The 17,445-nt window shown below is 40.0% G+C and overlaps 1 protein-coding gene across 1 annotated transcript in view; it reads left to right on the top strand.

Moving 5' to 3' along the window:
- cntnap2b (contactin associated protein 2b) overlaps positions 1 to 16,557 on the top strand; it is a 91,621-nt gene extending 75,064 nt beyond the window's left edge. The window contains exon 25 of the mRNA XM_088014432.1: positions 14,806 to 16,557. Coding sequence (XP_087870558.1) covers positions 14,806 to 15,005 — 200 coding nt within the window. The 3' untranslated portion in view covers positions 15,006 to 16,557. The remainder of the gene's footprint in view (positions 1 to 14,805) is intronic.
- Positions 16,558 to 17,445: the final 888 nt, after the last annotated feature.

Raw genomic sequence — 17,445 nt, forward strand, 5'->3', positions numbered from 1 at the left:
CCTGTGTGCTACGCAGGGTGAGGTCCAATTCTCACCCTGAGCGGCACACACCGCCAGGGCAGGCCCCACATGCCCACTCTGCCAAAGAACAGTGTTGCCCCTACTCCCTTTCATCCAGGTCCATGCCCACTAAGTGATGCATTCGCTAGATACCAGATCTGTTCAAGTTCAATGTTAGTTTTTCTTGCAGGCATACATTCTCTTCATAGAAACATGATCTATGTTGTCAATTCACTGAAACAATATGCTTTGTCAACTAAGCAAGGTGTGAGCTGCTTAGTTGCTGGTGTGAGCTGCAACTAAGATTTGAGGAATCAAAGCAGATAATTTTCCTTTCAAATCTGCCCTTCAAAATGGGTCTTCATTTGTATGTGGTGATAGTTGAGGAGTCAAGTCAAGTTTATTTGTATAGCACATTTTCAGCAATAAGGCGTTTCAAAGTGCTTTACATCATAGAAACACCAAATATGAAACAAGCAGTAAATATAGGATTTTGTCAAGTGCAAGTATCAAAATCATGAAATATGTGGATCAGTGTTCCAGCTACTATGAATCTACTATGCAGAATGAATACCTCAACTTTCTGGTCTGCATCAGTTGTACATAATCATGATCTCAGGGTTTTGAAGTTGATCTGAGTGATGAATCTCCGCTGTGTGCTACACTGGGATTACAATCGCCTCTTCCGCCAAAGATGTTAATGGTAAATGTAAATAACAGTTTTTCAATTGAACCTATAAGAAATCGGCAAGGCTCTGAATGAGGGGATTTTCGCATTTGACATTGCTGACGTGGAAAAATCCCGCTAGCTGCAGCAGTAGTTCAGCTGGCCGCGAGTCCAGCTCACAGACCACACTCCGATGAGATTTTTTTTTCCATTAAATGCAAAGCTGAGGTAAATGTTTCCCTTCACTGCCTTGCTGACAAACAAAGCGCAAATAGAAGGAGCTGGAGAGGAGACCCAAGAAGGAAACTGTTCTGCGGTCACTTGGGAGATCGCCTCCAATCGAATTCTTAGCAAGAATTCGATTTATGCAAACCTCACACACCCCCTCCACCTTGTATCCCGCTCAAAGCAAAACGAGTGGTCCTATGGTTCCTATAGCGCCAGTAGGACCGGGTCGAATGGAGCCGGCCTGGGCTGGGCCAGGCTGGACCCTGCAGTGCAAAAAGGGTTTTGGTCTCTGCTCGGAGCAAATCTTCGCTTGCAAAACTCTCTGCTCACTTGGTGGATTTTTTTGTGCCATAATCCAAGACTACACATTTACAGTCTGAAGACAGGATTTCATGTCTTTTGTTACTTTTGCTTACATTTTCATTTTGAAAGCAGGACCAAATGTATTTCCTCTCAAAACTTGTAATGCTTGTACTCAAAACTTCTCCTCATGCTCACACCTAGTCTCTGCTTGGACTCTGCTCACTTCTGAAACATAGAAGTGCCTTTTGGCACAGTTGCCTGGCAACCTCTCATAATTGCCAATAGAATACAGGTGTCAAACTCCAGTCCTCATGGGCCGGTGTCCTGCAGATTTTAGATGTGTCACAGATACAAAACACTGGAATGATGTGGCTTAATTACCTCCTCCTTGTGTAGATAAGTTCTCCAGCGCCTTACTAACGACAAATGATTCTATTCAGGTGTGATTCACATCTAAAAGTGGCAGGACACCGGCCCTTGAGGATTGGAGTTTCACACCCCTGCAATGGAATGACAATGTTGTACTGGGTGTGTTTGTTTCCTTCTAGAAGCAAGCAATAATCAATAATAAATATTTATTTTCAAGCAAAATGAAATGATAAGCAATAGTGCCTTGGAGAGGGGCTGCTGCCAGGATTTTGGAAACTGAACACAAAGAGGAGAGAGATGGTGAGTTCACGGGAAATGGGATTTTGCAATTTCCAAAAATAAACTGAAAATGTTTACTTGGTGAAGGTAAATCTAAATCCGGGAGCGGGATTTTTTGCCCGTGACGCATGACACAATTGCCTCCCGCACAGTGAGATAAGGTGGCTAACTGCGGATCTCAAAGTAGCGAACATTCCAGAAAACATAACAGTTTTTGGTGAATTAAAAAAAAAAGTTTTTGGTGAATAAAGTGGAGTAGACTTGCTACTTGTCAGATAACGGGAAACATTGAACGTTGTATCGTTTCTGCTTCAGCACGGAGTAGCGGTTTAAGCAGAGAAGTAATGAAATACGACACTGACAGGCCTCTGCGTCTGCCTTTCTCTGAAGAACTACTGAGCGGGAGGAGACAGCCAGGTGAGGAAAAACTGTTCTTATCTATCGATTCAGTGTTTTTATCATACAGACATCAGGCTGTTGTTGTTCTATTAGCTAGCTGCTAGCTAACGACTTTGCTAGCAAAGCAAGATAACTAAAAGGCTTCTTCCCTGTGTAGTTGATGATAGCAGTCATTCTTCAGTATTGCTCATGCAATACGGGCCACATCGCCCGTATTGCATGAGCAATACGGGCGATACATATAATCTCCATAATGATATGTCTGATCTTCTAATTTCCTTTGCTGCATAATGTACATTGCATTTATTCTAGCTTTAGGTAAAGGAGAATAGCACTTAAATAAAAGTCCAACAAGGATATTCATTTAGAATTAAAAATAACTCACCCTGAATTACCATGATCAATTTAATGTATGCAATAAAAGTGTGTCATTAATGAAGGGGAAAAAACTCAATCCAGACTTTAAGTAAGTTTAGGGTCTGGTTCGCAGAGTATGAAGTTAATTTTTTTCCCCAATTATTCAATGAAAAATAAAAACTCAGTTAAGTAAAATAAGATTGTGATCAAAACTTTTGTAATTGTAATGATTTATTTTTTAAAACAATGTTTTGTTTAAAAAACTTTTTTAATTAAATAACTAATTTTTGTCTTGTGAACTTAAAAAGTTATTTGCCAAACATAAACTTTTATTTGCACACATCAGAAATCTTTTGTTGCGATTTTAGGCCCTGCCCATGACGTCATGTGAGAATCACAAGCAAAACTTTGAGTCACAAACAAAAACTTAGAATAGCAAGAAATTATTTATGACATGCGTAAATAAGTTTGTTTTGCGAATAATTTTTTCACGTCATAAGACAATGATTATGATAAATAAATAAATGTGTGATTTTAATTTAAAAAAAAGTTTTTTTAAGCAAAACTCAGTTGGCTTTTCTCATGGTGACAAGCATTAACAATTCAGTTTTTGCTTTTGTTTTTTTTCTGCAGTTCCACATTAAAGTTTGATGCAGCTCTGCTTTCCTTGAATGGACCATCTTCATTTCCACTGCAAGTATAGCAAACAGGCAGCCCTTCTTTTATAGATTACAGTACACTAAAAGGTAGCATTGTGCCCTTGTTTATCATCAGGCCCAAGCAGTGAAGCGCTGGCGAAGGCCTATTGTAATCGCAGGATTTCTTATCCTTATTTTTATTTTTCCGCCACTCCGCAGGGCTGTTTGGGGCCTTTAATATATTCAAAAACTCACTAAACTTGACCCAAAATTGTCCCAACAAAAATTTTCGGATTCCGGTGGAATCGCAAGTGGGCATGGCCAAACTGCTCTACAGCGCCCCCTAATGTGAGTTGGGGGAAACCGTAGGTCATAGAGATCTGAAAATCGGTATGTAGGTAGATCCCCCCCAAATCAAGAAAAAAAGTCTCTTCGGGTGCGTTCACACTGCAGTCTGAAGTGACTCGATTCCAATTTTTTGGCAATTCCGATTTTTTTTGCCAGGGCCATTCACACTGCCAGTAAATGCAACCTGTATGCGTTCTGCAGTGTAAACGGGCAAACAACCTGACAGTGTCCCGCATGCGCAGTAGAGGGCGCAATAGCGTCAGCGTTCTAAGTTATCCGGCCGGAGCAGCATATTAACGACTTAATCCTCATATAATCCGTCATGGTTGTTGTTTTTCTTCTCACTTGCGCGTATCAGGACGCAGAATAGTGAGATTTGTTGAGAATCAGTAACGTTCAGTTCGGATGAATGCGACCTGAACGTTAGGTCGCATTTGAATTGGATACGTATCGGATTTGGATCACATTCGAAAAAGAATCCAACCTGTGCTGTTCACACTGCCATGAAAAGATCGGATACAGGTCAAAAAAAATCGAAATTGGGTCACTTCAGGCTGCAGTGTAAACGCACCCTTGGAGGTACCCTCTAAAATGCTCAGGAAGGCGGCCATTTTGGGTCAAAGGTCAAATTTTGGCCTTTCACTTTTACACGTCGAACTTTAACAAACTCCTCCTTGAGTTTTTGACCAATCGGCTTCATTCTTGGTCAGAATGAAGTAAAGGTTATCGAAAAAATGGACTTTTCGTATATGTTTGCCGAAACAAACAAAACGCTATAACTTTCTCATAAAAAGGTCAATTGGCACCAAACGTGGCATGAGGGATCCTGGTTGAATGCCTAATAATCCTATGTTGTTATAGTCTGACCTCACATAAGCCTCACCCCCTCAGAACAGGAAGTGTCTTTTTTTACTTGGAAAGATCCAACTCTGGCTCTCTTGACCAAATCAAGATGATCTTGTGTCAGATGACTGATAAGTTGGTCTCACTTGCTTTAAAGCGCCAACAGTTTTCAGTGGAGGGCGTGGCCGTGACGGCGCAGCGAAGTCACAGGTGGTCACGCCGCTGCCATACGTTTGGCTCTAGATTCCACATGTGCAGTGAGCTGCACCAATCTCACTGAGATCGATCTTTGTCCACCACCTGACAGGAATCCAGGTGGTGGATTCGTTAAAGTTGGAAGGCGTGGCCTAATTACTTCACAGCACCCCCTAGAATTTTTTTTTTAATTAGCCCCAACCCATCCTTTCTCCCAGATTTCTGAAATTTGGTACATGTGTATCTTGTCAGGACCTACAAAAAGTCTCTTGGATCCATGGTCCAAACCCAACAGAAAGTTGGCCATTTTGGATCAAAGTCGCACTTTTGTCTATTTTATTGATGTCGTATCTGAGCAAACTCGTCCTAGAGCTTTCGAGATCCAGGTTTCAAACTCAGACAGCACAGTCTTGAGGCATTGAGGGTCAAAAGTTATCAAAGGAATTTTTCTATGTCAATGCATGTGGGCGTGGCTAAGCCTCAAATCTGGCCATTTTCCATGAAATATCAAGATGGAATATCTTCCCCATATAAGCTCCCAGTTGCATCAAATGTAATTTGTTTCATCACAGACCAGAGCTTATCACATTGAAATGGTCAATTGGTTACATCAGTTTAGCCCCGCCCCCTTCCAACAGGAAGTCACCTGTTGGAAGGAGCAGTTAGAACAGTCTTTTTTTCATTTTTTTCTGCTCTAAATCATACATGCATTATCCTATTGGCAGTAAACTTGTGAGGCTTGACCTTTGTCAGCCTCTAAAGAGCCCAATAGCTTAAAAATTGCAATTCAGATCGACTGCGCTTGTGCATCGTCAGGGAGCGCTGCGGAAGATGTAGGTGTGTGTCGCCTGGCGGACAGCAGCGCGAGAGCGTCGGCGGTGGCGAGAGAGTGGCGGTGCTGAAACCCCCCCGGTTGCCAAAAGGCCTTCGGCGCGCTTCACTGTGAGGGCCTCCAATGTCGCTTTACGGCTTTAATTTTAATAGTGTAATACTGTAAAGACAAAATATGTCTAGTGCGCTAGCTCTGATTTACATATCTTGCTAAATTGCGGGTTTGAATATTGCAATACTTTCCTATAACAAAATAGATCTGCAGAAATAAATTATTAATAAAATATCTTACGTATGCCTAGTTGTATGCTCTATACAGAGATTTTCCTTAGCTTTGATCGTATATTTCACAATTTTGTAATTTATCATTGTTTATTAAATTCTGAAAGCTGTGTGGCTTTGTTAATATTCTGTCCAAGAATGTGGTTAGATGTGCCCCTTTTTTCTCTTTTTTTTTTTTTGAGCACCTGCCCAAAAACGTGGGCCAAAAAACCCACGGCCCTGTGGTGCAGAGACCACAGTGCTGTGGTCTCTGCACGGCCCTGTGGCACCCTGGCAAATTGGTGCTGGAAGTCCCCTGTTCATATACTCCTCCAGTGATGAGATTGGCCGCAGGTGCATGTAAACAGGAACCACTGGCATGCCCTCCAGGTATTGCAGCCTCCTGACACCCTCTAGTAAACGAATGATGGTGGCTGAAAACAAAACCCACTCCCACACCCCGATTCACAGCACAATATGCTGCATCAATAAATTCCTGTCATAATCTATTCTTAACCTACACTGGGATTACAATTATTCAGCCAAAGATTTTAGTGGTAATTGTAAATAACATTTCTCCAATTAAACCGATCAGAAGTCGGCTAGGCTGTGAATGAGGGGATTTCCCCATCTGGCGTCGTTCCAGCCGGGAAATCCCTCCTGTCCCAGCGGTAGTTCAGCTGGCCGCGAGTCCAGCTCAGAGACGACATTCAGATGAGACTTTTTTTTTGTTGTTAAATGTAAAGCTGAGGTAAATGTTTCCCTTAGCTTCCTTGCTCATGAGGGCATTCATAAAGAGCGGACGGGAGAACCAAGGAGGAAACTGTTCTGCGGTCGCTGGTGAGATCGGTTTAGTAAGAATTCAGTTTACCTGACGATCATGCTTAATGCAAAACGACCAGGGCTATAGGACCATAGACCTGGTCGAACGGAGCCTGGCTGGGTCAGGCTGGACCCTGCAGTCCAAAAAGGGCTTAAGTGTGAGTGCAAGGAGAAGTGAGAAGTGTTGTGGGAAAAAAATATTTCCAAGCACTGTTAGATGAAATCACTCAGTCAGTTTTATTTTTACATTATGCACAATATACAGAGCTTGTAAGACAGTCAATAGTGAAGAAGTTCCGAATGAAAAGCCTCCCCCAGGCAGAGTCAACACATGGGTTTTATACCAGGGATATGGTATCCAAAACATGGGAGGGTCTGGTTCCCATGCAGCTGCAGGAAAATAACTTCCAAAATTGTGTGTTTAGCCCAAACAGGTTCTTTTGGTGTGAATTCACAAGCATTTAATATAACATGATCAGCAAATGTTAACGTGGAACTCGCGGACAAACCCATATGGGACCCATATGGCCTGCCCTCCTTTTCTCCACATGGGGCCCACCTAGGCATGCTGGCTGGGGGAGAGTAAAAAGGTGTGAGTGGTTTAGAGTTGATTACCTGTTCAGGCTGTTTTACCTTTGTTTGTAGTTTCTGAACATTCAATAAACAACAAACTTGGACTAATTATCTCGTTCTTTGTGAGTATCACGTCATTTACAACAAACATCAAACACGGTAAATATGTTTCATTAAGTATTTAACAAATGGCTTCTACCACGATAATTATGTGAAATTAAATTAATTGTCTAATATAAAAAATAGTTTGGTGCTGTCGGGCTCAGAGTCTGAGAGGCTTTTCCTTTATCACATATTTTTTTGCCTCTTGGAGTGGAAATATTGATGTTGATGAGATTTTCTCCAAAATAATAACCTTTTTCAACCTTTATAATTCCACTGTTGAAAATGAGGAGCTAACATTCACAAATTACACTGAAATAAAATCCAGTCCAACATCTGGTTTGAGGTGATTCCTCTGGAACCTGTTAGAGGAAAAATATCCCAACTTCAGAAGATGAGCTTTAACCTAACAGAGCTCTGTGGTTCCTCCTATCAGTGTGAGAGTCAGGGTGAGGAGGCGCCATGTTAGGAAGAGAAGTGGAAGCTGCAGGATCTTCAGAACAAACAGGTCATGATGCTGGGCTGCTGATTATCCCTCTGTCTGGACACAGGATCAATATAACTAGCTTAAAAGCTAAAATGAACGGTTATATGCCAGACATGGAAAACTGGGATGCACTCCATGCCATGATGTTGAGAATTTAGGTCTCATGGCATCTCAAGGTGTCAACATTGCAGCCAGTGGGCTGAAGGAAATACAGCTTTATTTTGTAGCAATTCAAGAGCTACCAGCTTTTATCGCTTCGCAAAAAAATTAATCAGCACAGAAACTCCAAAGCACATAAAGAAGCTATAAAGAAGCTATATATATATATATATATATATATATATATATATATATATATAGATATATATATATATATATATATATATATATATTTGGTCATAGTACCCCCAAGAATTTAAACCTACTTTCACCCCTGGTGATACGTCGATACAGAGCATTCATTTTATAGAGTTGACATTGGTACTGTAAGTGATCCGGTATGAAACGGTAGCATCACAGCACTTTGGGATATTAATAATCAGAATACCGGAGCTAAAAGAATAGACATGAATACGTAGACGCCTCTTGGAGGGGTATTGCTGCGATACGTCACAACATCCACCATATTGAATGTGGCTTCTCTGCCAGTAAGCTAATACAAGTAAATGGACCGAACTTCAGAAAGTGCTGTTCTACAAAGTATTTTAAGTTAATACCTGTCATTGATACATTTTCTCACATACACTAATATATTTGGTAATCAACGAAATGACTAAAGACAGAGTTTATAATTTAATGTATATTTAACGTTTCAAGACAAATAATTTTCTTGTATTTATTTTTTATACATTGAGAAATGACTTGATTTATAAATCAGTCATTGTCAAACATTAAACTACATATCACTGTTGTGTTCAAGACCACCTAACCCGAGACCAAGACAAGACCAAGACCAGAGTGTATCGAGACCGAGACAAGACCAAGACTTTTAGGGTCCGAGACCAAGTCAAGACCAAGACTGAGGGAAGTCGAGACCGAGTCAAGACCAAGACCAGCGGCCCGTGCTACATGACACAATAAAATGTAAAATATGATCGAAATTGCTTCTCAAAATAATCTGAAAGATCCATATAACCATAAAACACCTAGATATTAAATACTTAATACATTTTACCAATATTAAATATTCCATTTCTGTGTTACAATGTGTGATGGTCTCGTGCCATCCCTAAAAACATAACGCCCTGGGCATTTGCCCATACTGCTCATATAAGAATCCACCACTGTTGCACCATTAAACATAGCAATTGAGGCAATGCCCTGATGGTAAATAACACTCAACTATGAACACTGACCAAGGAGCAACAAGCAAGAAGTAACCAAACAGAAGGCGCTCATCGTGACTGTTTTCACTCTCTCTCCCAGTACATGAAGCCAGGTAGTCTGACACCATGGCAGACATTACAGTTGCCACTTTGAACAAAAACAAAGAGCAATGTGCATGCTCTGCGTGCTCTTTCGTTCTTCTGTTTTAGTTATTTGTTAATTTAAATACCAACTTACATAATTAAATAATGATGCAGTGTACACAGAGCATTACTAGAACAAAGAACGGGTGTTCTGTCAGGTCAGATCGTCATACGCTTAGCACGAACTCACGGTGTTCTGTCAGATCAGCATACGTTGTCAGATAGTCGTACGCTTAGCTCAGACATGCATACGCTGTCATTACCATATGATTTTATTTAATCAGCAACAAAGAATCATGACGTAGATCATCATACACTTGGTTATTAACAGTTGTATGGCATCCAGCTGCAGCCAGACCTACTTTAAATACACTTTGAAACCACGACAACGCATGTATATCTATCTAGTTATATTATGTCATATTATAAACAATTTAATGACTTATTTTCATCATAACTTGTTGCATATGCTGAACTGACAACTCCACTGATGGTCGGACTTCTTAAGGCGCATGCGCTGGCATGGTACTCACTGCATGTATGCTAGGAACATAGAATCATGACGTAGATCTGTTATTAACAGTTGTATGGCATCCTGACTTAGCGGTTAAGTGAGTTTTACACGGGCATGTGTTGTAGCTGACTCCAGCTGCAGCCAGACCTGCTTTAAATACACTTTGCAACCATGACAACACATGTATATCTATATAGTTATCATTGAAAACAATTTAATGACTTATTTTCGTCATAACTTGCTGCATATGGTGAACTGACAACTCCTCTGACGGTCGGACTTCTTAATGCGCATGCGCAGGCATGGTACTCACTGCACGTATGCTATTCTGACAGTGTATGGTAATCTGATAGAACAACGGCTCTCAGTGAGTGACACTCCAGTCCTATCTAATAAATAAAGAGCCGTGGAGAAGAATCGACTGTTTCTGAATGTCACATCACTATATTGCAGACTTTTGGACATAGCGTTGTCCTATATATGCGACAAGTCAGTCTACACCTCCGCACAATAATTCAGGCAGTGAGTGACTTTTTTTCATCACAAATTCTTATGTGTCTCTGTACAGCTAGCTTTGCTAACATCACGTTAACGGAGCTTACCTTCTTTGAGCTACTTTTCTAAGTGACAAAAATAGTTAGACGTCTCCACCGTCTGTGAAAGCAAAGCGCTGCTGAGTTAGCTGTGGCCATCGGATTTCTTACTATTTATGCAGCGCTATTATATTACTGACGATTAGACAAACATTTTCTGCCGCTGAGAGAAAATCACTGCGCATGTCCTGGAGCGCCACGTGCGAGTGAAAGGTGGGGAGGGGAGGGGGAGAAACACGTAGTTGCTTGGATTTTAATTGGTGCGTTTTGCATCCACTGAAAACAAAGATGTTAACAAATATACTGGAAAGTATGCTGCACGTTTAGTGATATTTTCACAGCTGCGGTCACGACTGGTCTTGAAATAAAATGCCGAGTCCTCAGAGCCCGAGACCGAGACAAGACCGAGACCAAGTGCGGTCGAGTCCGAGACGAGACCGAGACCATCAGAAAACGGTCTTAAGACCGGACTCGAGACCAAGACCGATCTCGAGTACCACAACACTGCTACATATTTTAACTTTTTTTCATAGAAAAAAAATATTTATTACAGTATGATACATCAACTCAAGAGTGAAAATAATTCTAACAGAGTAAATTATTTTTAATTCATTACATAAGCTACATTAATACACTAATACTTCAGATTAAGATATTTAAAAATACACAAAAAGTGAAAGAATAAAACATTTATTAAACTGGGAGCACTGGTCACAGACAGGGCTTCAGTCTGCTGGTCACACTGGGAGAACTCAATGACTTCTGAGACGTCCTGGTTCACAGGCTAAAGCCAAGGATAAAAGAGAAATTATCCAAAAGTATAATAGAAAATACATATATTTTTCCTTCACATTCAGAAAAAGACATTTTCAGCATGTTGGGCTCTTACTCGTAGCATCTTTATAGCTAAATACCGACATGGTGAAGCTGAGCTGGGAAACAGACTGAAGAACAGCAGCTCCAGCTCTGATCCTGACTGATCTTTCCTCACTAAATCCTCTGGTCTTTAATTAACTTCTCCTCTAACAGCAGTTTCACATCAGCTCTCTCTCATTAGAAAACAGTATGAAAACTTTAGCTGCTACGCTAACAATCAGTGGTTACTTCGGGCCAATTAAGTTACATAGGAAATATTTCTCGATAGAAGCAAATTTCTGGCTGTAAAGTCAAGTAATTCTGATCTTTCATCCTTACCTGTGAAAGGCCAATGAATCCAGTTTGTTTCGTAAAACGGTTGAAACACAGCACAGGACTTAAGGAGCTCCGATCGCTCTGCTGGCACATAGAAGATGGCGGACAGTGTTACGTACGACTCAGCGCTCCATGAGGCGTCTACGTATTGATGTCTATAGCTAAAAGGTTTACGACTGATTTTCTCCACCGCTCCTCATCATATGGGGAAAAGGGGAAAAAAAAGACCCACACATTGCAAAACTCTGAAACAGGAGAACCAGGACATAGAACGGAGCAATGAACTAGATGTGAATCAGGATCAGAGAATTCAGCGCTGAACAGTGAAAAATCAATATGAGTGGCAAATCAGGTGAAACACATGATGATTAGGCGGCGCAGCAGGTGAATTACTGGTGGTGGGCGTCAATACAAACAATAAAATAAAACTAGCAACAGGAAAGAAACTAAAGAAGACAGCAATAAGCCAAGAGAGGATAATACTAATCAAAGAAAACTAAAAGGAAATGAATGAAGAACAAAATGTAAGAATATACTAAGAAAGTAAAGTAAATACAAAGGAATAAAATGGTATGGAAAGACCTTTCAAACAATAATTAACAGAGAGGACTGTATGGCAAGAATAAACAGTCATTGTTTTCAGATAAAAGGTAAAATAATATTGATAAAGTACCATGGGTGGGTTTGTTGGGACTACAGCTAGTACTAAGAAGAAATATATTTTACAGACAGTAAAAACAGTAAGTAACAGTAAGGAACTTATCACTTATTTCCATCCATCCATTTTCATACGCTTATCCGGGGTCGGATCGCGGGGGCAGCAGCTTCAGAAGGGAGGCCCAGACTTCCCTCTCCCCAGCCACTTCTTCCAGCTCCTCCGGGGGAACCCCAAGGCGTTTCCAGGCCAGCCAAGAAACATCGTCCCTCCAGCGTGTCCTGGGTCATCCCAGGGGCCTCCTACCAGTGGGATGTGCCTGGAACACCTCACCAGAGAGGCGTCCAGGAGGCATGTCAGTGTTAATGTCATGATGGTGTTCAGTGACTCCATGACACTCAGTTTGACTCATTAGGATTTGACTAAGAACCAGCTTTGTTCTGTGTAATTTCTGTCCAGTAAAACTATTAATCTATAAATCAATAGACAGCTCTATATAAAGATATAATCCATGTTTCTATCCCATATTTATATGGCTTTGAAAGGATCTGGAACTTTTGTTTTTCCACTGAAAGCTCTGGTTTACGCAGTAAATGTCATGTGGGTGAAATTTTATGGATGATACTCTGATGTCCCATTCTCCTGGGACAACAGAGTGCAGCACAGAGCTGCACCACCAGAAACTCATAGAAATATTGGAGAGAAGAAGAGCTATAATTGACATAGTTGGAGTTCTATCCATGTTTTAATGTTTCAGAGCTCAGTCTTTTTGCAAATAGTTCAAAGTTTAACTGGCATTGTACATCTTTTATCTGGTCATTTTGTGCAATATTTAACAACTAGAAAATGGTCCTGGATAGTGCATAGGGCCCAAAAAAGGTTGAGAAACATTGCTCTAGCAAAATTCTACCTTATTTACCAATAAGGACTTTCACTAGGACTCATCCTAGAAACCAGTGGTTCTGCTTTCCTCTATAAAGATTTTTGTTTCCAAGCCAAACAAATATCTGTGAGTCTCTATTCCTCTATAAAGATCCCTTCTTCAGCTCTCAAACAAAATGTGAATTAAAGTCCTGAGTATGAAGGTTGAAAATTTGCTAGAAAAAACATTTCTCCACTGTCTTTTTTATTTTGCACCGTGAGTAAGAACCAGATGTGCGAAGTTGATAGTCGTCAGTCCGAGGAATTAACAGCACACTTACCTGTAAAGGTTCACACAACAACTTTGTAGGTATATTGCCCAGGCTGAGCATCAACCATTGCACTGTGGCGGTGAACCAGGGCACCCTCAGTCCAGCCTGCACAGATGTGCCCTTGCTTTCACCAGGACTGGCTTGTCCAGTTTGGACGAGCACGTCAGGCCTTCACAGACGTGTTCCTGGTTTAGCATCACAACGCTAACGTACAAATCAATGGGTGCACTTTAGCAGGCCCTGGTTAAATTTCTTCGGGAATTTAATTGGTTCCTTTACTACTTTAGATTTTACAATTTAGAATTTACAAAACAAATTTATTAGACTGAGTATCTCACCAGATACACTCAAGTATCTCTGATGAGCAGTGATGTCAGTAATGTGTTACTAAGTAATGTCAGACCACTTTTTCTAGTAACAAGTAATCTAACGCGTTGCTTTTTCAAATCCAGTAGTCAGACTATCCATCCATCCATTTTCTGTACACCATTGTCCCTTTATGTGGTCAGGAGGGTTGTTGGTGTCTATCTCCAGCTAACGTAAGCTGGAGATAGGCAAGAGGCAACGCAAGAGGCAGGGTACACCCTGGACAGGTCGCCAGTCTGTCGCAGGGCAACACAGAGACAGCAGGACAAAGAACCATGCACACACACACTCACACCTAGGGACAATTTGGAGAGGCCAATTAACCTAACAGTCATGTTTTTGGACTGTGGGAGGAAGCCGGAGTACCCAGAGAGAACCCACCATGCACAGGGAGAACATGCAAACTCCATGCAAAAAGACCTCAGGCTTGCCTCCCTGTACATTTTAGGGAGTACAGGACTTTTTTTCTTGATTTGAGGTTATCTACCTACATATCAAATTTCAGATCTCTATGACCTACAGTTTGTCACTGTATAGCAGTTCGGCCACGCTCACTTTCGATTCCACTAGAATCTGAAAACTTTAGTTGAGGGACAATTTTGGGTGAAGTTTGGTGAGTTTTTGAATATGTTAAAGCCTCCAAAAAGCCCTGGAATTTGACAGAAAAATAATAAGAAAACCTGAGATTAAAATAGGCCTTCACAGCACTGTGTTGATCGGGCCTAATAAAATAAAATATGAACAAAGCATTGTATCCAAGCAGTGCAGTACCAGACATTAATTTGGCATGAACTATTTAAGAACAAACCCTTTAAAACAGCAACAAGAGACACAAATTACTGGACACAGTGGATACAATAATTAGTGTAATTATTTACACTAATTACTGCCCCCGTGCAACAAGAAACACCCGGAACTACCAACTTGGTAACAAAAATAAGGAAATTAGTAGACAAATAGTACCAGTAAAAATAAAAGATTTGAGAATGTTCATTATAATAACAAAATCAACTTGCTGCACTAGGCCGTGTGTATTTCATCAATATCTTCACTCTCTGTCTTTCTGTACTTCTTGTCATCTTTCAGTTTCGACCTCCTAAGCATACCTTTTGTTTCTTTCAGGTATTATCTCCCTGGTCATCTTGACAGTGCTGTGCTTCATGGTGTTCGTGATTCGCCACATGTTTCGTCACAAGGGCTCATACCACACTAATGAGGCCAAGGGAGCAGACTCAGCAAACTGTGCTGATGCAGCCATTATTGTCAATGACCCGGCCTTCACTGAAACTATTGATGAGAGCAAGAAGGAGTGGTTCATCTGAAGTCTGGAAAAGCCTTGAAAACGTCACTCATGGACATGGGTCGATTTTTTTTATTTTTTTTCCAAGCTTTGGGAGTATTTAGGAAGTGGCAAACTGAGGAACCTTAAGCATGTATGAGTCATTATTTTAAAAAAAGCAACTTTTGTGGACAGATGTAGAGAGAGATAGTATTATGGCACAAAGCACACCACAAGTTATTTTACAATGGTTTCTCCTAAATGGACAATGCAACAAAGTAAAACCCTTCACAGGATTGTGCCATAAAATCATAGAATGAAATTGTCTTAGAACATATCAGTTTTGTTTTTTACCATTCTGAAATAAATTTTCTATTAAGTGTCAATATTATTTTTATTAGCTTTATTTATTTAGACTTATTTATATGTATTTTTCTGTTTATATTTGATCTCCATAAAATGTGACACATTGTATCCATCATTATGCCACAAAACATCCATAATTGTAGCCATTATTTAAATTGTATCTGTTTTTACCATATTTTAAAGATTTGTGGCCTGGGCTTTGATTGAACCCTGGATGTGTACGTTCTGGCCAGTCTGTAAGTACAGCTGATGAAACACAATAAGGCTGCATTTTACATGATAGACAGCATTGACTCTTCTAGTTGTTGGTTTTAAAATCCAAACTGGGGCCAATTAGTCCAAACAGGTTCTTATGTTTAGGTATTTTTGTATTTTTCTTATGTTTCCACACTACATTTACTTCTTAAGACACATGAAAACCCCTGACTGGACTATGTTTTAAGTTGGTCAGATAATTTTTTTGGAATTATTTTAAAAGGACTTGTATATCATCAGTCTCTTGAAACCAGATATTTAATAAGTTATTGCAAAGGAATGTTTATTAGTTACATGTTTAGCTCCACCTTAACTCTGGACATTTGATTGTAATGCATTTTGTATTTATTTGTGTTCTTGTGCAATAGTATGCTGTTTGACACTGACTTGCCCTAAATTTTTCTTTATGAGCCACTGTAGAACCACATAGTTTTCTTCATGTTACATGGATAAAAACAATCCAAAACGTACTTGTAAATTTGGTTGACTGGTTTTCTTGTTTAACTCTGTAGAAAAACCCCGAGAAGGCACTGTTGGTTTAAAACGTTATTGTACTTATAAGTAACATTGGCCTCTTCTATGTGATCAGATGCACAGCATGTGTGTTTCAAGATTTTCCACAAAAAGTCTTATATTTACAGACATATTTTTCTTTATTCCATATCCACTTATCTAAATGTTGTCTTTCTTCATCCATCATGCTCTCTTCACTCCCTTATGTGTTTCTTTCTCTCTTTTTTTGTACTCTATGCTTGAAGTTGTACTGCATGTGTAGTGAATGGACTGATATAAAACTTTCTAACATTTTTTTCACTTACTTCCGTTCTTTTTAGATTGGTATTTTTGTGGTTTGGTTTAAGCACAATTGTGACAGGACACCATTCCTTTCATTGAGAAACATGAGAGTGGTTCCACAGCCTTTGTTAAATAGGTTCTACTATCAGTTGGAAATAAAGTGGGACACGGAAACATTTTATATGTCTCATGTATGAACGGGCGGGGGTTGTTGTTTCTGTCAAGCAGCCAGAGTTTGTTACTCTGTTAACTTGTTGAAAGTGGGAGTGGAAAAATGAGTTTCAAATTTCTCCTTTAGCTGTTCCGTCCACCCGGATTACATTGTCCGGAGTTCTGCCCTGTTGATGATGACTAGTGATGATGGTTTATTAAAGCCAAAAAAAATAACATTGTTTAAGAACAACAGAGGAATATTTTACTGTTATAGGCCTTGTCCACTGCCATTCATCCTTAAAAGGATCCAAGATTAGTTAAACATGTTGGCCTAAAAATGTTGCAATCTTCCTACTAACTAAAACAAATGCTGTTTGTTTGGCAAAGCTGATCATTTCTTCAAAAATGTTATATTTCTTGTTATATATTTATCCATGGAGTTCACCATTTGTTCAGTTGCTGGGCTGATGATGAAGGTGTGTTTACTGTTTAATTTACAGAGCAAACACAGGAAGGCTAACTTTATCCGAGTTGTTATCATACTGCGTTTAACTGGTGTAACTTTAGATAATCCCATACGTCACTATTGGGTACAACTTAAAAAGAAAACAGTGAGGTAAATCTGGATCGCTTCAAACATGATAGAAAGAAGAGCACAGTGGGAGAGAGTTGGACACAACATCCAAAGAACCTACATTTGTGCTCTTAACATTTCTCCCCAGAAGACTTTGATTCATTTTGTAACAATTATAGGCCACGCAGCTAACTGCGGCTACAAAAGCAGTATCAGAAAACAGTTCTTTAAGGAGCCTGAGGTGTGAATGAAGACACAAAGAAACTGTTTTAGATTGATGTGTATTACTGATTTTTTTGGAAAAAAAAGGAACAAAAACAAAACAAACAAAAAAAAAACA

This window comes from Poecilia mexicana, unplaced genomic scaffold (genome assembly GCF_051168715.1).
Source record: "Poecilia mexicana isolate PSO_F unplaced genomic scaffold, ASM5116871v1 scaffold_17, whole genome shotgun sequence".
NCBI lineage: Eukaryota > Metazoa > Chordata > Actinopteri > Cyprinodontiformes > Poeciliidae > Poecilia > Poecilia mexicana.